This window comes from Neopsephotus bourkii, unplaced genomic scaffold (genome assembly GCF_033783945.1).
Source record: "Neopsephotus bourkii isolate Nb327-2 ecotype Australia unplaced genomic scaffold, CSIRO-AGI_Nbou_v1 NB_707, whole genome shotgun sequence".
NCBI lineage: Eukaryota > Metazoa > Chordata > Aves > Psittaciformes > Psittacidae > Neopsephotus > Neopsephotus bourkii.
The window spans coordinates 276,966-297,236 of NW_026901206.1; the positions used below are offsets into that span (position 1 = coordinate 276,966).

General features: G+C 42.5%; 1 protein-coding gene across 4 annotated transcripts in view; it reads left to right on the forward strand.

Moving 5' to 3' along the window:
- Positions 1–20,271, forward strand: part of LOC133212451 (tyrosine-protein phosphatase non-receptor type 14-like) — an 87,826-nt gene that overhangs the window by 56,355 nt on the left and 11,200 nt on the right. For all 4 annotated transcript variants that reach the window (XR_009725478.1, XM_061353918.1, XM_061353920.1 and 1 more), the window contains exon 4: positions 18,120–18,217. Coding sequence is in view for 3 of the 4 variants with exons in the window: in XM_061353918.1 (XP_061209902.1) it covers positions 18,120–18,217 (98 nt within the window). In the remaining variant the exon portion in view is untranslated. The remainder of the gene's footprint in view (positions 1–18,119; positions 18,218–20,271) is intronic.

Sequence of the window (20,271 nt, forward strand, 5' to 3'; positions counted from 1 at the left end):
TACTGTGAGGGTGGTGAGGCACTGGCACAGGGTGCCCAAGGAAGTGGTAAATGCTGCATCCCTGGCAGTGTTCAAGGCCAGGTTGGACAGAGCCTTGGGTGACATGGTCTAGTGTGAGGTGTCACTGTCCATGGCAGAGGGTTGGAACTGGATGATCTTAAGGTCCTTTCCAACCCTAACCAGTCTGTGATTCTTTGACTCCCTGGGGTTCACGACTGCTACCTCCTAGCAATGAATCCCAGAGCTTGCCTTTCTCTCAGTTTTGGGAGATATGGTGCAGTTCCAGTAATGAGAAAATTGGCACTATAACCAGGACCTGGCAATTGCAGTCTAAACCAGAAACAGAAAACATAAAAGAATAGCATAGAAAACATAGAAGTATGTGTATATGTGCAGAAAACATGGAAGAGAACAGTAAAAAACAGTGTCCAGGTGTACAACAATCTTGTACAGGGCAGTGGAGCATGGTAAGTGGAGCATTTACACTTCTTTGAGCAGCCTGTTCCAGCGCCTCACCACCCTCACAGTTAAGAATTGCCTCCTTAGATCTAACCTGAGCTTCCCCTGTTTAAGTTTAAACCCATTACCCTTTGTCCTGTTGCTACAGTCCCTGAATCCTGGGTCACTGGGGATCTCAGCCCTCTTCTGTTGGACAAGAATGTGGATAGGTCCTGAAGTAACTTAGTACTGTTGACCTTCCAGCTGTGGCAATGTGGGACTAACCACCGATGCTTTCAGCCATCCCAGCTAGCTCGCAGTCTAGCAGCTCATTGTAACCCAGGCAGGGGAGCAGCTCTGGAGCTACTTGCAAGCTGCAAGAGTCTTAAGAGCCCTGGGTGGCCACCCAGGCTTAGACAGTCTGGGGTATTTGCATTTTGGTGCGTCTTTGATGGTATTATTGTTTTGTTTTAATTAATAGACTTTTTTAATATGAGTGGCTACTGCAGCACGGAAAAAAAACCATGAGGCTCGTAGCCTGACTTGTTGTAAACAGGCTGATCCTTAATCAGCTTTAATGGTGTTTTTAGAGCAACAAATAATGTGCAGTAGTTGCTTGGGTCTCCTTGTGTTCGTATTGTTGCAGCGTATGTGTTGTTTGGCTTTTCAGTAGTATTCTGGGGTGGTTCTTTTTGGCTCTGTGTTTCAGTGGATGTTTAAACTTGGACTTCAAAATAAGGACTCCTTCAAGGCAGACCTGAGATTGGATGTTAATTCCCTGTTTATAAAATATTTGGTGAGGAGGGCAACAAACCCTTCTCCCAGCTGACTTGCTTCATGAATGGGGAGCTTGTTCTCTGTGTGTTGGGTATTGAAAGCTGAGCTCTTAGTGCCAGATATTTGAAGGAACTCTTGACGCTTAGATCTAATCTATTACATTATACTGTGCTTTTAGACCTGAAAGTGAACGTGTTTTCATGTGTGTGGTTGGGCAGTGCACATGTAGCAGTTCTAAAAAGTAGTGTTGCATAACTATAAATACAGTGCTGGATACTCCAGGCTGTATTCTTGCTCTAGTGTTTTGAAGGCAATGGTTAGAAATGTTGGAACAGGAATGTCTTGGCATCAGGGAGGATCACATTTACATCTGATCATGAGGAAATAATACTCATTTATGTTCTGGGGCTAACTCAAGTGTTCTTATATGTTACTGTCCTGATGAGCACTTTCTGTATGTTCAATTTTAGTGGAACAGATGCTTTTGGAGGGCTTTATGCTTTTTATTGGGCCCCTTTGAATGGCAACAGAGGTTAAACTTTTGAGTTTCTACTTTTCTGGTATGATAAAGATACACCATTTACACACTATGCTGGAGCTTCCTCCATGGTCTGGGGCTAGAGCAGTTTGAGTCCTTCCATGCCAGTCATGCTGGTGGAGGCATTGATCTTTGGGAAAGGCACTATCTTCCTGGCCTGTCTATCTGGGCACATATACTGTTGGAGATGCTTGCTGAGCCTGTATTGGGTGGCCTGAGCTTGCATGGAATGCTGAGCAGCTCTTGCTGATTCTCATGAGGGGTGGGGAATGTAGATGGCTTTTACCATAGTTTGAGAGCAGAAATGGTTTGGATTTTGGGGGGGAAATAATCTGTGCTTGGGTAGAATGATGTGACAGCTTTATGGTGCATGCTTGTGATTTTTATTGAGTATGGTAGGATTTTCCTTAAACTTTGCAGGTCTTGAAATGAGGTAATGATATGAATTTCAGTGGGGGATTTTTTTAGATGTTCTAACTAGATTGGTAAAGCAGCAAGGAGATAGCGGTGTGACTCCCAAGTGTTCTGTAGGATTCAGAAACCAGAAGGAAAAGGAGCAGCTAACTTTACCAAATAAAGAAATATCCCTCTTCAGTAATAGCCTGGCTTTGAGGGGATTGATTCATGGCCTGTGAAACTTCAGAGGTGACAGTACATTCATTGTGCATCCATGTCAAAAGTGCAGAGGGAGCTAGATGGATAGAAAATGTAGATATACACAGCGGACAGAGGAGGAATCGCAGAATGTCTCAAGTTGGAAGGGACCCATAAGGATTATGGACTCCAACTCCCTGATCCACAAAGGACTACCTAAGACTAAACTGTATGACTACGAGCATTGTCCAGATGCTCCTTGAACTCTGACAGGTTTGGTTCCATGACCGCTTCCCTGGGAAGCCTGTTCCAGTTAGCAACCACCCTTTCAGTGAAGAACCTTTTCCTAACATCCAATCTTAACTTAGAATCACAGAACAGTTTGGGTTGGAAGGGACCTTTTAAAGCTCATCCAGTCCAACCCCCCTGCAGTAAGCATCTTCAACCAAATCAGGTTGCCTCAGAGATGTTTCCTTCCTGACCTTGAATGTTTCCAGGGATGGGGCATCCACCACCTCTGAGCAACCTGTGCCAGTGTTTCACCACCCTCATAATGAAGAATTTCCTCCTTATATCTGGTCTGAATCTCCCCTCTTTTAGTTTAAAACCATTACTCCTTGTCCTATCACAACAGGCCTTGCTAAAAAGTCTGCCCCCATCTTTCTTTATAAGTCCTTTTTGAGTACTTCCCCTGGGTGCAGCTTCATTTCACTTATGTGTCCTATTCCTGGTCACCTGAAGAAGCAACTGCTTATGACATGGTTGCAAACCACCATGTTAAAAATGTGCCTTGAATTGCATACGACAGGTTTGAACCTTAATTCCAGAAGGTCCATTAAGTCCAATGCTTAATGTCCATGAGACTGTTTGAAAGTGGTAACTTAGGTCACTTTATAATCATTAAAGAAAAGGAATAAATGAAGCAGTTTGAAACTTGTATCAGAAGCTGGTTTGACCTCTAGAGCATGAGAGAGTCTTCTGCTTTCCTGCAAGGAAGCAAAAACCTTTTGAGTGGGCCTGAAAGTCTATTCTGCAGTATCTGACAGTTGAAATGCTGCTGAGGCTACAAATCTGGCTTCTGTTTTTACCCGTGAGGTGCTTGCTTTGTGTATGAAGCTGCGTGCTTGGATGAATCACACCCACCACTCTTTGTTTCTCAGCCTGTGAGGAAGCTGTTCTCACTGCTTTTGGCAAGAAGCACTTGTGTTATGTGGATCACTGGGATAACCTGCAGCATCAGTTCTATTTAAATCCTGTCCTTCTTGGCTCTTGGCTTTCCCCTTTTAGGTTTCCCAGTGCCACATGCACACATGATTGCATAGTCTTAGCATCATAGAATCACAGAATGGTTTGGGTTGGAAAGGACCTTAAGATATCCAGTTCCAGCCCCCTGCCATAGGCAGGGGTGCCTCACACTAGACCACATCACCCAGGGCTCTGTCCAACCTGGCCTTGAACACCACCAGGGATGGAGCATTCACAACTTCCCTGGGCAACCCATTCCAGTGCCTCACCACCCTCACAGTAAAGAACTTCTTCCTCGTATTTTTAAATGATTTTTAAATCTTGCTGTCATTAGCAGTAGAACAGCCTCATGCAAACAGCACCTTACTGTTAGGAATGAAGTGGAAAGTTACATGCTGCTTGCTTTGAACTGCAGACTCTCTTGAGGTGAGTATATGAGCATGTGGATCACAAGCTGCAGTTTGCACAGCTTGAGGATTTGTTGGGAGAAGTTGGATTTAACAACATTTTATCATACTTTTGTTTCTAAAAAGAAATAGACCTGAATTTTGTGTTGACGTAGTATTAATGTCTCCTGGCAGATGGGAGTATGCTGCTGTCACCATGCTGGACAGGGGGGGTCCCTGCCACCTTCATTGCCTGCTTTCTGAAGCAAAGACTGAGCTTTTGTCAGTGGTTTCTCTAAACTTAGTGAAGGAGCTTCTGCTGTGGTTGCCATTGGAATGACTCTCAGTAGGATAAGTTTTGGTGGATTTTTGGGTTAGATCTAAGGCAGGAGTTCTTCCTTGGGAGGGTGCTGAGGTGCTGGCACAGGGTGCCCAGAGAAGCTGTGGCTGCCCCATCCCTGGCAGTGTTCAAGGCCAGGTTGGACAGAGCCTTGGGTGACATGATAGTGGAAGGTGTCCCTGCCCATAGCAGGGGTTGGAACTAGATGATCTTAAGGTCCTTTCCAACCCAAACCATTCTGTGATTCTAAGTCTATGATTCTATGGTTTTGTTCCCTGAAGATTGTTAGTGTATTGTTGTCTTCTTAAAACAGACAGACACAACTAAAAGCAAATAGAGGGGTATTTTTGCTTTCCTGTAAGGCAGAATTGCTCCTTTCATTTAGACTTCATCATGTCCTGCATTGCATGAAGTGAAGAGGTAAATTGAACTAAATTAACTGTCACTTAAGTTTAGGGGTGAAGTAGCTCTTTATTGGTATCCAAGGGTAAACTTCTTTAAAGCTAAGGTACCTTTTCTCTTTTTTTTCATTACTACTAGCATCAGAAAGAGCACTGAGAAGAGATTACAGTAGTGATGAGATTTCCCTGTACCTGAAAATGAAATGGCAGCAAATGGAGGAGGAATGTAGTTCCTTGGCTTTGCTATGCAGCAGTTATAACGTTTAAAAGTCTTGTAAGGATAATACTGTTTTCAAATGGGAATGCTACTACATACTGGAAAACTGGCAGGGCATCTGTTACACTGTCTTTTCAGTGTTTCCAGTGATCTTAAACTGCATCCGAGGGCTTGATTCTGAGCTGCTAAGTAGTGTCAGTCGTGTCTCCCCTTTGGATTGGCCACAGATGAGAATATTTAGGGTCTGAAAGCACTTTGTGCGATAGTGGATGCAGTTCAGTTTTGTGGGTGTGTTGTTAATGTTGCATCAGTATAAATGTTGTATATACAGGCATCCCTCTGTACTGGTAGGTTCATGGGGCAGAGGACTTGGCTGTAGCAGCACGGAGGAGGTGCAAGAAGTAATGGGGTAGCCTAAAAATAGCTTATATTTTAAGACACTCTTATGAACATAAACAAGCCTATGGAGTTCTAGTACCAAACAAATAACGTGCTGGTACTAGAACTGTTTCCTTTTGCTTCCTTAACTGAGCAGATGAAAGGGAAAATAAACTCTTGTTGTCCATAAACTAGAAGGAACATTTGCATGAAATCGCACAGTTTCGAAGTACAGGGCAAGTGATGCTTGTAACTTCCGAAAGAGGAACAGCTTATCACCCACTTCACTTGTGATAGCCCTACCAAGGCCCTGTCCAACTCTTCAGAGCTTGGTTCCACGTTGTTACGTTAGGGTCTTATTAAGTAAGGCTTTTCGGAAGGAAGGCATTGTGAACGTTGAAACCATTTGCCACGTTTTTAGGCAAAAGAAAGGAGCGAGTTCTTTCAGCAAATATCTATTTGTAACTCCACACTTGTGGCTAACAGCGAGGAATTTGAGAGTTACTCTGAAAATTACCGAATACATAACGTCTGGTCTGCCTCTTCTGTGAAGTTTTAGTGTAGTGTCTATAGAGAGTTACTGTCATGGAATGATCTTGCTTTCCCTAGGAAAAAAGATGTTCTGATCAAGTATATGGTTTACAGGATAAAGGGTAAGGAGAACGGAAAACACTGGTTATCCCTAGCTGTGAGTCACGGAAGTGCCCATCAGCCTTTATGCATCTCCTCAAATGAAGATGAAAAGGATGATCCCTCTTCTCATCTACTGCCTTTGTAATTTACGCTATTGCAAAGTGCTTGACTGCCTTATTCTCCCCTTAAGGTGTAGTAACAATGCATATCATTGCAGAATGAGGCTGCCCATTCATTAAGCACACAGTGAATATTATGGTGTACCTCACAGATTGCTGTGCTGCTTCTGACTTGTCTCCCGGTGTAGTTTAAGGCACTGCTTTTTGCAGATGAATATGTTACCTAGATTGGGGCTAGTATTCTCCTGTCTATCTTCCCGTGTGATGCAGTAGCAGTGACTAGCAGTTTCTCCTTAGGGAAATGCAGGCTGCTATAGGATATACTACTTAAAAGTCTGCATGACACAGATCAATCCTACCTCAGTCATGTATTCTCTGCTGATGAAGCCTCGAGAATGACAGTTGCTCTAGACTTCCTGTGTAATCAGTGAGAAGAAATGGGCATTTCCACAGCATGATTCAGGATTCCTCTGCTGTGCATCACTTTGTGCAGGTGATTCATTCGCTATTTTTCCCTACTGCATGTTTTGAAAAGGAAGCTGCATCTTGCTGGTCTATTTAGAAGTCCCAGATAGATGCCTGAAAGCATCAGGAAGAGGGTCAAGCCAGGAGCAGCAACCTGTGAGCAAAGAGACTTATGACTGGGGTTTCTAACTGCTTTTTAAACGTTGAGAGTTCAATAGCAGGGGAAATCTTGGCTGCAGCAGCAGTGCCAGTCTTCAGCTAAATTTACTGAACTATGGTTGTCGCACTGCAGGCTGGAGCAAACTTTTCCCCTTCCCTTATGGCAGAGACAAACCATGAAAACTAGTTCTAAACATCCCCTTTTTGAGGGAGCTGAGTAACTTTGATCTTTCTTTGCCTTGCTGGCAGGTTATAAAGCAATTTAAAGGAGCTGCAACTGGATGTCAGTACAGTCTGAAGTCTCTGAATGTGTTTAAAAGAAGCATTTGTGTGGAGGCCCTTATGCAGCTGAAAATCTCAAGAATTTGGCAGAAATGTCAGTGTCGGAAGATGGCAGATTCCTGTGCAGTGAGATGTTTACTGGTTCACTGCTTTATCTTTGGCAGCTGCTTTTCCACTTGATATCTTCAGCTGTTTTTGAGGCTTTTACAAAGAATAATTATTCATTTCATGAAATGGATCTACTTTACCCACCCAACAGGGCACCGATTCATGTCTTTCTCTGGCAACATCCCGTTGTTATCAGAGCTGCATTCGCTTCTGCAGGGTCGCGTTCACTGGGACGGTGGAACTTCCTGGGCCATGGTTTTGTTCCATGATTTACTGATGCCTGAGGTGACTGTTTTTAGCTGCTCCTGTGAAAACACTAGGCTCACCAAGCTCTTTGGGAGGTGGAAACAACCTGAGTTTTCCTGTTTTCTCCTGGCAGTGAGCTAATATAGCTGCTTCAACAATCTTTCCACAAGAGTATGAGGCTTTCTACTGACAGCCTATGCATAGGTGGGAACTTCATTGTGTCCCGTTTCAAGCAGTGTTTTCTTATTACCACGTCAGATTGCTGTAGAAGGCAGTAGTGAATGGACTGGATTTTAGCGCTCTACAAGGTAAAATTCCACAAAGTAAAGCTTTCTCAGGCATTAATTATAGGAGGTCGTGATAGAACCTAAAGGTTTTACTGATAGAGGTTTTTAAAGCACTCCATGAATTCATGAAGGAGGTTTCACTTCAGGCTACTGGAGTTCAGATGAAGCACACATTCTGAGAGTTTGAACATGTTCATTTGCTCTCTGCATGAGGTAACACCTGAATACACTCACATGCTACCCTGCACCCACAGGACAATCATGTTGTGATGTGCTTCTGGGTGCTTACATACGCATACCAGTTGTTCACTGGTAGATGTGTTCCACTCTGTTCATCTTCTGCATCAATGCGCAGTGGTACATTTAACCAGGAAAGGCTGATGGACTGATGACATTCCAGAGTTTACAGAAGAATGATGTTGAAAATACATAGAGAACAATGAGAAAGGGCTTATGGGGTGCATGCAGTATGTTTTCTTACTCCAAGTGGCGTAATGGAGAGCATGGGACAGTCAAGACTCTTTGTGTTTGTTCTGTGTCCAAAGAATAGAGTTATGCCTGTACTTAACCCAGTTTTAAAGAGTTATCTATTTCTTTTCAGTGTTGCAGAGTATGAGCTAGAGCATACATATGTTCTAATTAACTCACCACATTTTTTGAGCATGATATTCTAACCTGCTTGGCCATTAACCTGGCTAGCTACCAGGAGAACTTTCAAACTGTTGACTCATATTGCTTCCATATGTAACTTAAACCACCTTTTCCCACACTGGAGACAGCTTGAAGGTTAGCTGGGTTTTCTTTTCAAGGCAGGGAACAGCATATTTTGAACTGAGTCAACACACACGAGTAAAGGAAGTAAATCTAAGCTGTTATTAACACTTGGGGGTCTAATTTCATGTTTTCTGTAATCTTTCTTGGGTCCAAGTCAGGAAAGACCAACAGGGATATTTGTGCTTCTGTTCCCCATGAGGTTCAGTACCCTTCAGCATGCATAGCCATGGCTTATTTTTTCCATTTCTGCATCTCTGTGAGGATGGATCTTCACAGCTGCCATTACTTTTATGCCATCCAATGATTTGGGGGCATTCATTGCTCTCTGAGCATTAAGGGGATGTGACTAATTGTGGGAAACGACACTTAGGCTGCAAGCCATGTCATGTTAGCGAACACATATAAATAGGTGAAGCCTATATGTGGTTGGAGCTCCTGTTCATAGTTGGAGCCCGTGCTTTGTGTCGTTCACCAAAAGAGGGGTGATGGCTAGTCGAACCACTCCACAAAGGGACTCAGAGTGGTGCTCTGTAGTGTTGTCCCTCTGATTTTGCTGTCGAGACAGATGATGCTTAGCATTTAAAAGCCCTGGCAACTCGGAGTCCTGCACCAGAGCAATGTGTGCCCAAGGTGAGGAGAAAAAGCCCTGGGAGCCTGCATGTGAATGGGGGAGCCCATGTTAGTGGGAAGGTGATGATGAAGGCAGGAGTTGTGTGAGACTTTGCTGGTATTTTTTTTTCTCACACACTGCACGAAAAAGCCTAAGGAAGTTTTAGCAAGAGGGATTTTCCTCATAAGCTTTGATACCCGTTTGACCCGTGGACCCGACTGACGAAGAGGCAATCTGGGTTGAGTTCCAGTGTTACCACCATTAAGGGAAGTTATATCCTTCCTCGGGGCCCTCTTTTCTCACTGCAGTTTGTGTGGTTTTAATCTCTTTTGGCAGTGGGATGGGAGATGAGAACGCTCATCGTCCTTTATGGCATTTAAGACTTGTGTATGAAAAGCAGTTTGTGGCATTGCTGCAGTTCACCTGCCTGGCTCAGTCCTACCTTATTGTTTTAATGCTCAAGAAAGAAAGCAAAGCTCATAAGAAAAAACAGACTCCTGTATTGTAGCCTTTGGCTCTCTGGAGCCAAATGCAAGAGTTTTGCTCACTTCAGGGCACCCGAGCCCGTAGTTGAGCCTGTATTTAAGCTTAACTGTGTGAGCAGTCTGAAGGCAATAGGATTGCCATGTTGAACAATAACACTTTCAGCATGTACTTAAAACCCAAACCAGATGGACACATGGCTTTTTTTCAAGGATGCGTGGCTAACAAACTCTCCATTCCCAAATGTTTTATTCTAGTGTTTCTGTGCAGCATTATGCTTGCAGTGAATGTTGCTTTTCAGCTGAAAACACTAAAATACAGATTATTCTTTTCCATATGATACGATTTTGATTGTTTTGCTTTACTTTTGCAATCCCACTCCAGCCTTTTATAAAGATGAATGCTCTGGTGGTGTCACCAGGGCCTGGCTTTGCTGGACCCCAGCTTGCAGAGACCAAACATGGCCTTTGAGAGAAAGGGCTTGGAAGACAAGAGAACATCGCTTCCCCCATGTATTTTTTCACTCTAAAAGGCATGTTGAAGTTCTGTGCTGTATAATTCTTCAGGTATTTGGATTAACTCTGATAAAATTATAGGTGGTTGTAAGGGAGTTTATTGTGCTTATAAATTGTAGTGGGGCTCCCTGTAATTTGTTATAATTAATTCAAGAGTTCAAGGGCAGAAAATGGGGATCAGGTTGTGGCATGCCTTCCTTTCTTGCTAAAGCATGCCATTACTGGCCTTTTGATTTCAGGTTTAACTTTGTGTTTGTGGGTTTATTTGAACTTGGAGTATCCAGAAAGTATAACAGACTCTTAACAAGAAGTGCAAGCACAGAGGAGGGACCTGCTGTGGTTGGGGGGGTTCCTTTTTAAACATAGAGACATTGGTGGCTATTGTAAAGCTGCATCTGCCAGCGGAGGCTCTCACGGGAGGAGCAGCGCGTGGTTTGGAAGGCTTATGTCATGTCTGCGGGCTGCAACAAGGCCTGGGTGCATGTCTGTGCTTGTGGCCCATCAGGAATGGCAGGAGCAGAAAAACACTCTCGGAGCTCTTCTTTACAATCCAGGCTGTGGCTGTTGCTGCCAAGGGGAATGCAGAGTGTGAGGCTGTTATCTAAGGGTTTCACTGGCTATCTAGCTCACGCTGGACACCAAAGAGCCATGACACTTGATAGCCAGCTACTCTGCAAGCAGCTGCTTATATAGGAGAGGTTATAAAGTGTGTGTTACCTTCCTAAACAGTCCCATGCCAGATTGCAATGCATATATGGTTGGTGGAAATCTGAAATTATAATGGACTGCCTTTCAGGGAATGCGTGCAAACAGCCAACCTTTCAGGAGTAAACTGGTGAAATAGAGGTGGTAAAGAGCAGCTAAGCAGTGCAAAATTCTCATCAGACTGGTTTTAGGTGCACAAAGGTTCTCCTGTTTTCTAGTATCCTTAGCCAGGGGTTGCCTCCATAGCTGGACCTTAACCTTTGGAAGACATTGGCCTTTGGCAGGAACTTCACTGGTCAGATGTGGTTTTATTGTGTGTCTCATTACAACTCATAGAGAAAGGCAGCCATCAGTGCTGTGTATGATTTATCCTTATGCTCACTAATTGCGTATCAAAATAAATGGAAAGTGACTATCATTATGAAACAAGCCTGTTTAGACAATCCTCTTTGCTTCCCTTCAGCTATAAACTGTTGCTTTGAAAGAGATCAAGTGGTGTGGATGTAGGTGATATGAAGTGTATTTTGATCTGTCCTGCATGTGGAAATGATGCTAACCCAGCATTGTTCTGTCTCATTAGGAAGGGGAAAAGGGATGACACATCTTTCCATGTATTCCATTTATTTTATTTTTAGTTTTGGATATGTTTTCCATCCAGCAGCCGAGGGACACCGGGCTGTAGGCAGTAGGATTCTGCTTTTGAACAACCTCACTTCTCAGTTACCTGAAGCTAACCTTGACCTACCTTATAAGGTTGTTATGCTGAAGGAGTTTCCTACCCTAGAAACTGCTATCACTGTGTTTTTACTGTTGGCATTGACAGTTTGAGCCTCTGAAGGAATTTCCTCCTGCATGTGTGACAAAGGCTCTTTCATCTCCTTCCCTTTCTTTCCTGGCAAGTCTGCTGATCCTGAAGGTCTGTGAAAGGGTGTGGTAGACTTGTTCTCAATAATACCCTTCCAAAAATATTACCCTATAGTAGTGAAAGCCCAGCCGTTGCTTTTTATGTTCTACCACAAATCCCAGATAAATGGCTGTTGTCTCATACTGAGAGACATCAGACTTCTGCTGGGAGAAAGGGTAATGAAATTCCAGAGGAGCAAGCTGGAGATGTTCCCTTTATCAACACCATCTGCATCTCTTACAATGGCAGAGACGGGGCTTTAGCGCTGTGTTACTGACAGTGACATCACCAATGCATATGCCCCTTCATTTAAAGTGCCTTTAGATTAAGATGTGCTGATTGAATCCTTGCATCTAAAATGTGTTTCAGCATGCTTGAGCCCAGAAATCATAACACCGTTTTTGCCAATGCACTGAGTGTTGTATCTGAGAAGACCAGCCTTGTCTGCCTACCTGCCTTTCTTGCCCTATAAAATCCAGTCTTAAGTTTGCAGTTGGTTTGATTGCAGTATGTTGAATAACCCAATGAAATAGGCCCCATTGAGTAAGTAGTACTTTGAATTGGGACATGGAAACAAAACCTGTATCTCCCAACTTTGTCTTAGTCTCCTGCCTGTCTTTACACAAGTAATTTCACCAGCCATTTACTCGGATACTTGATTTATAAAATGAAGCTAATGATTATTAATAGTATTTAAAGTACCGTTTTCTCAGAAAAGCAACCAGAATTAAGTATTATTATGCTTATCTGAAATATGTAATAAATAACCTTTTGGCCATTATCAGTTAGTTGCTTTGCCATTGAATAGCCGAGCCATTGGCTCATCAAACCTTAAAGGCTGAGATATGAAAGACCCTGTGTTTAAAAATGGGTTTCTCTTTAAAAGGTAGCATATGACTATCTGTAGATTCCTGTTGCTAAATAGTATCAAAGTCAAAATCATGGCAGGTTTTAAGGTGTGAGATGAACAACGGACACATCAATATCAAAGCTAATGCTTAAAGTAATTGTCCTAAATGATAAAGGCCTCTGTTCTGGAGAAACTGCTTCCCCTGTGGGTAGATCATTGCACGAGTGTACATTGCAGCATCTCTGCTCAGCAGTATGTTATCATAGTAAGATAAACCCAAGTGAGCTGAGTTGGACCGTTGTGATTTAGTGAGGTTTGGATTGCGTTCCTAATTGTAGAAGATCATATTGTAGTCTAATGGCAGTTTGTGTTTAAAGTTGGAAAAGAGCTGAAAGTCTGGATCTAAACCACTTGTGGGCCAATCTGCTTCTCCTTTGAGTCTTAAAAACCGGTAAATCAGTTCTCTTTTCCTCCAGAGAAGAAGTTAAACTACATAGCTATGCAGTTATCCAATAGATAGGCTGGATGCCAGAAAGGTACCTAATGAGCTATAAAAAAGTTAGTCATGCCAGTAATTGCATCATTAGACATGATTTTAAAAGAGTTGTACCTCTTGGGTAATTCATACGTGTTTTGTAGTGCTTTGTTTCTTTTCACATATATACTCAAGGTAAAGATTTGTTGGTATTGAAACTGGAATGTGATTGTTCAAACTGGCTTGAAGTTGCCAGAAAAACTGACTGATTTAAGAGAAAAGTGAAGTTTCAGTGTTTCCTGCTGCACTAGAGATAATGAGAATGTTCCAAACCCTTCCTGTCCCTGATGTACAGAGACGGAAAGTAAAACCAGGGGAAAATAATACACTGATCACAGTACAGCATTCAAACAGTATTCATCCTTATTGACTGATCCTATCACCTTTTTGTATATAGATCTATGTATGAGTATGAAATACCATATAGTGGTTTGTATTAAAGGGACCTTAAAGCTCATCCAGTTCCAAGCCCTGCCACAGGCAGGGACACCTTCCACTAAAGCAGCTTGCTCCAAGCCCCTGTGTCCAACCTGGCCTTGAGCACTGCCAGGGATGGGGCAACCACAGCTTCTCTGGGCACCCTGTGCCAGTGCCTCAGCACCCTCACAGGGAAGAGCTTCTGCCTAAGAGCTCAGCTCAGTCTCCCCTCTGGCAGGTTGAAGCCATTATCCCCTGTCCTATCACTACATGTCTTTGTAAAATGTGAAATATGAAATGTGAAGTGTGTATTATAGATTGTAAATCCCTGCAACGGGAAGCATTTTTCTTCTGTTCTTCTCATTTCCTAGCAGAGTTGAATGCTGCTTGGTTACTAATGCTAGTGGGCCTGATATTATGGAGTAATTATTAATGAAGTATTTGCCTTGTTGGTTCTCCATGGAAGTCACCAGTAAGAACAATGTGAAGATGCAGGGCACTAGTTCAGTTACTCTGCATAACTAACTCGTGGTTTCCTTTTGTAAACCATCCTTTAATTTCTCTGCAAAGATCTTACTTCCAGTATTGATCAGGCCAGGTTCTGTGTGGCTTGTGGTACCTGAAACAGTCATCATTGAAGAGAACAGAAATCAGTAAAATTGAGTTATTTTCTGTATATATAAAACAGCAGCAGAGGTTATACATCAGACAAACGGTGGTGATGGAAGGGTACAATGAATTCAGTGACATGATACGAACGTCCATGTTCTTCAACTTGAAATGACAGGAGAACAAACAGGAATCCTGATCTTGGGAGGTCTGTATGTAATTGTATGGGCAAATGGGAGTTTCTGTACGTTTACACAGCTGTGGCTGAGTCTGAATCTGGGTGTTGCAATTAAATGTGAAACCAGTACCTTTGTCTCCTGCTTACTAGTAGTATGCTAGAGGGAAAAGAACCCAAATAGCATGGATTGCTAAAATTCAGGTGTTTATTCTGAATTTCAGATGTTGTCTCATGGTTGACCATTTGCAGCTTATTTACTTTACAAAAAGTGTTCTTTTTTTATGCAATAGATGCAAATATACTTTTAGTATTTTCTATATTGGCTAAAAAGAGTTTTGGGAAATGATATAATTATGGCTTTGTTCAGACTTGTCCACTCCCATTCCCTTTGGAATTGGCTACAGGCTGGCAAATTATAGTAGCCTTTATTATATTGAATAGACATTCGCTCTGCAAAAGATGTTTAAGCCAAAATGAGCAATGAAGGTGAGAGAACTCAGCTCTCAGACCACTTGGTTATGATGGTATCTCTTCTGCCCCTAGTATGCCAGAGTGCCTCTGTGATTAAAGCTTTCGAAGTCTTAATTTTGAATTTCTTGTCTTTATTATTTGGGGGTGCAGATTGCAAACTTCTGTTCAGTTTCCATATGCTTTCCCAACTAAACCACCTAATAGGAGGCTTAAGAAGCATGCTTTTATCTGCTGTTTTGGAACTGCTTTCCTTAGTGAATCTGTAGCTGAACCATTTGTAAAATGTTTGATTTCCCTCAAATTATAGATCTACTTTTGCAACCCAAGTGAACAAAGAGCAGTCTCAGCTGACATAGTGACACCTGGGTTGGGGCAACCCCAGGCACAGCTACAGGTTGGGTGAAGAAGAGATTCAGAGCAGCCCTGTGGACAAAGACCTGGGGTGTTGGTTGATAAGGAACTTAACATGAGCTGCTTCAGTGTGTGCTCCCAGCCCAGAGAGCCAACCGTATCCTGGGCTGCATCGAAAGGAGCGTGACCAGCAGGTCCAAGGAGGTGATCCTGCCCCTCTACTCTGCTCTTGTGAGACCTTACTTGGAGTATTGTGTGCAGTTCTGGTGTCCTCAGCATAAAAAGGACATGGAACTGTTGGAACAAGTCCAGAGGAGGCCACGAGAATGATCGGGGGACTGGAGTACCTCCTGTATGAAGATTGGCTGAGAAAGTTGGGGCTGTTCAGCCTGGAGAAGAGAAGGCTGTGTGGAGACCTCATAGCAGCCTTCCAGTATCTGAAGGGGGGCTATAGGGATTCTGGGGAGGGACTCTTCATTAGGGACTGTAGTGATAGGACAACAGGTAACGGGTTCAAACTCAGACAGGGAAAGTTTAGATTGGATATAAGGAAGAAGTTCTTTAGTGTAAGGGTGGTGAGGCATTGGAATGGGTTGCCCAGGGAAGCTGTGAATGCTCTATCCCTGGCAGTATTCAAGGCCAGGTTGGATGAGGCCTTGGGTGATATGGTTTAGTGTGAGGCATCCCTGCTGCATGGCAGGGGGTTGGAACTGGATGATCTTAAGGTCCTTTCCAACCCAAAGTATTCTATGATTCTGTGACCTTTGTCACTATCAGTCCAGGGGGAAGGATGAAGCTGGTACAGACCATAGGTTTCTGCCACATTCTCCTTCAGTTTACCTTGGCACTTCCATTGACAGAGGTGTCAGAGCCACAGCAGGTGATTGCTTTTCAGTGCATTTACCTGTTAAAGGTGAAAACTTCCTCCAGGAGGTTTTTCCTGATGGATATATTAGTTAATGTCAGATCACTAATTATATACACCTTTTAAACTCTTACTGCATGTCGATTTGCAGTATAGAATGAATCCTAAACTTTTATTCTGCCACAGTGTTAGTAAATGCAGTGTTGTACTATAATAATGTAGAATGTCCCTGTAAAGACTTTTAAATGTGACCTGTTTCTGACAGTCAGGGTGAAACACCAGTTGGTGGGCATCTTCCCTGTAAAGTGGATGCTGTTGGTCTTTCCAACCTTCTTGATTCTATGGTTCTCTATCTGCTGTCTGAAAACAGTTTCTCTAAAGCATTGGCAGCTCAAAGTGCAACTGGAGCTCATATCAGTGTTTCTTTTGAAAGTCTTGGTTGTAATATTTTATGCTGTAGTAACTCATGGACATATTTTTGCTGATGCTGCCTTTTTATGGCTTATCTATACCCTGATGGGCAATGTGGTTGAAATCATGGCTCCACTGAAGCTGGTGACGGTCTTGACTTCTGTAGAGCTAGGGTGTCCCTGTAAGATTTTACATAGTTGTGGTTTTCATGTAGTCTCTTAACTTTGTGGGGTTTTTAACAGTAGCTCTAACTTTATGGCAGATGTAGATTTTACTTTAGTCCTGCTGGCCTAGGATATGTAACCTGTGCATGTGTATGTAGCGTTAAGATAAATAACCTGCTTATGGCATTACAGGTGTTGAAGACCAGATTCAGCAAATACTTGTTCACCTGCAACGTAACAAAGCAGCTTATATCAAGTTTGTGTGAAAGCCTGGGCAGTTCAGAATTGGGATTTAGGCGTTTTGAGGAAGTGGAAACAACCTGATTTGTCTCTTGGCCTGAGCTAGTGTGAAGCTTGGGGCTGAAGCACAGGGCCCAAGCTGAGAAGGCAGACGCTGTCTACACTGCCTTAATCAGATTTTAAAATCCCATGAAGTTTTAATCTTTGTTAGGCTGTGCGAAAGCCAAATTGAAGCGTTTTAAATGACATTATCTTTTTCTAACAGCTCCACACAGAATTAAACAGTAACGTTTGCGAGCATAGTTAAGGCAGCGTGGTCCCTGTAATGTGGGTGATTCTACATGGTGGTTCTTTCCCATTGGGAAGGTGATTTTCACTCTAAGATCAGACCAGAATAGTTTCTTTGCTGTTCCCAAAGGTTCAAACTATAGCCAGCTGGTTCAGCTATTGGTTGGGTGCACGAGGCTGTGTGCATGCATGAAGCGTGGCTGCACTGGTACAATACTTCTACCTTTGGGCTCAGACCTGATGAAGATGCATGTTGGCTGCCAAGAAACTGTGGTTCATCTATGTTGGGACAGGTTGCATACATCTGCACCAAAAGTTTAAGCTGATGGATGCAAGAGTATTACATCAGTGTTACAAAGCTGTTTCCACTAGACTTGATATGCCAGGGGGACTGGTACATATCCCTGGTGCTTTGGCCAGCTCTGCTGTGGGTCTGGTCCAGTTCAGTGAGTGGGAGGGATGCATGGATAGGGACAGTAACTTGTTAAGCCTTTTTGTGGAAAGCTTATTGTTTGTCTTAATCCACTCTATTGCAAATGTAAGGTGAACTGTGCAAGTCCTGTTGCTGTGGTTAAAACTGACATAGTTTTCTTGTGATTGGTTATTGCAGATATTAGAAGCTGGTTTTACTTGATTTATATGTGTGAATTGTCCTCACAGATGCGAGGGGCCAACTAAAAAAAGCTTTTATATGGGTCATAGTTCAAGTGGTGTCAGTAGGCTAAAGTATATTGCTAAAATTGTGTTTCTTCTATCAAATGGTGACACTGGAGCAAAACCAATAAAAGAAACATGGAACAGCCACTTTCTGTATTGGTGATTGCATGGTTCTTGGTACCTCTACGAGACTGATGGTGGAAGTAGTCCCAGCAAAATGTCTCTCTCCTATGTGGACTAGGGAACACACATCAGAACGTCTTAATCTCTTTTTCATCCACCTGGAAGCATTGCACACATTGTAGGGATCATATTGATTTGTTCTGGTAATGTGGAACATCCCAAGCCAGGTACAAACTGCTGTTTTAACAGCCTGACCTGTCTGTGGGAGAGGTTTTCTTACTTTCAGCTGTTTCTGTGCATAGAAAATGTACAAAGATGCAGGTGTTCTAATTTGTGCTCTTTGTGTGTGTTTGTAGATACCAGTATTACCTACAAGTGAAAAAGGATGTTCTCGATGGCCGGCTGCTTTCTTCATTGGAGCAGGGAATTCGACTAGCTGGTTTGGCAGTGCAAGGTAAGATGGCATGACCTGATAGCCCCTTTTCCAACACTGGCATTTTTGGCTTGTTCCATGTGTTTTATATGTTGAGTGGGCACTAACTAAGGCCTCGTATTACTCCTACTCACAACAGCTGGGTTTTCTACTGATTTAAAAGTGCATAGGTGGACTGCCATTGATGAAACACACCCTCAGGGAGGGAATGATGGACCACATCACAGTGTACAGCTTCCCTATGTCTTAAAAATCCATGTAAGTGAATCTGAACTCCAGTTCTTCGAACCCCAACCACGGAGCACTTTGCAGTAATGAATTTGCTTTATGTTCTCTGGTTTGAAATGTAATGACATCAAAGAGCATAGCAGCAGCTTTAATTTTGCCTTTAATTAAAAACTTGTTTTGCTGTATAGTGCTATCTGAAATATGAAAGAACACATGACCCTAATTGTTCTGTGAGTTATAAATTAGTAATAAACTGCTTCTTACAATGTGATTTTTATTCTGAGCATCCTAAGGACATCAGTAAATGTGGGATCGTAGACTGTATATGGGCAGAGGAAGAAGCTCTGTATTTGGTGAAACTACTTTTCAGTCTATCTATGAGTGACTAAGGTAGAGTTTCAGCGATCATGCTCTGGGCATATCCTCTAATAAGGGGGAAGGGGGAAGTAAATAGCAAACATGAAGATCAGATTCTTAAAAATTAAAGGCTCAATGGAGAGCAATGCTGATATGATCTTAGAGTAGTAGAAATTCCATTTTGTACCCTATTTCTTGGTTAAAAATTGAAGAAAAAATGCTTCTTGTCACATCCTGAAATGTTATTTTAATAAAGGAAGATCTGTGTATTAGGTTCAATACTGAACCTTGCAGTTAAAGCAAATGATGTTTTCCAGTGTGTAAGGTCGGGCTGAGTGTGTTTCACTGGCCCTGTGTTTTGGGAGCTTTTTGCTGACTTTGAGAGTGAGTCAGTCTTTGTGGTCAGTTTGAAGTAATCACTGTGATTCTGAAACTTCTACATAATCTATTATATTTCAAAGACCATTGCATCAGAATGCTGCAACTAATCTTGTTTGCTTTATTCCTGACCTTGTATTACTCCCTTTGTCCTTTGCATGTGATGCAACTGAAGATATGCGAAATACTTCTTTCTTTTAAACTTACAGACTCTGTTTCATGTCCATTTGGATCTCTTTCTGTTTATGTTAAAACATAACTCTGAGGTGAAAACAAAATGAAACTGCATTTTTGGCATCCTGCAATACGTGAAATTGTCTCTAAGCTTTGAAAGAATGTTTAGATAATATGATTTATGGTGGGGGTTTCCAGCTTCTATTATATGAGAATCTCGTAGATGGTGTTTGATCCAGTTCAACTAATATAAAATAAGAACCTCCTGGCAAGGTATTCTTTTGATACAAGCTGTTGTGTATTTAACAGATAGATACATGCAGGTTTTGGGTTGTATTTTTTAACACAGTTTAGCCCTTAGGAAGCATTTTCAAAACTCCACAGTTTCAAGGGTATTTAGACAAGAATCCTCAGCCCAGCATAGGAGTGAATGTGAGCATGGAGACAAGTACATCTTTAAGAGGTGTAGAAGAAGTAGAAAAGCAAGTAGGAAGATTAGACTGGCACTGTTCCCATACTGTTATATTGGTTGCAGAAGGATAAGACCTTCCTTCCTCTGCCCCTCAAACTATGTTGGTTGTTGGCAATTTTTAATACAGTTGTCAAGAGGACTTTAGCCCCTATAGTGTAAAACTAAGCAGCTTTTGTACAGGTATGTAGAATTGTACCAGAGGTAGGTTACTTTTTGCCTGGTCAGGATTGGCAAAGCTGGTGAAGCAGAAGTGTGCACCATTTTTCAAGAGGCTGAGCAATCCCAGCCTGTTAGATAGTGGTATTAGTGCACAAAGGCTACAGAAAATCTTGCCCTCCTGATGGTTAAGCATTGCAAATGGTCATAATATTAAGGATCAAAAGGGAGAAATTACTTGTTGGCTGTTATTTGATCTCTGGTAATAACACTATTATTTTCAGACCACCATGTTAAAAGCTGAAGTGCA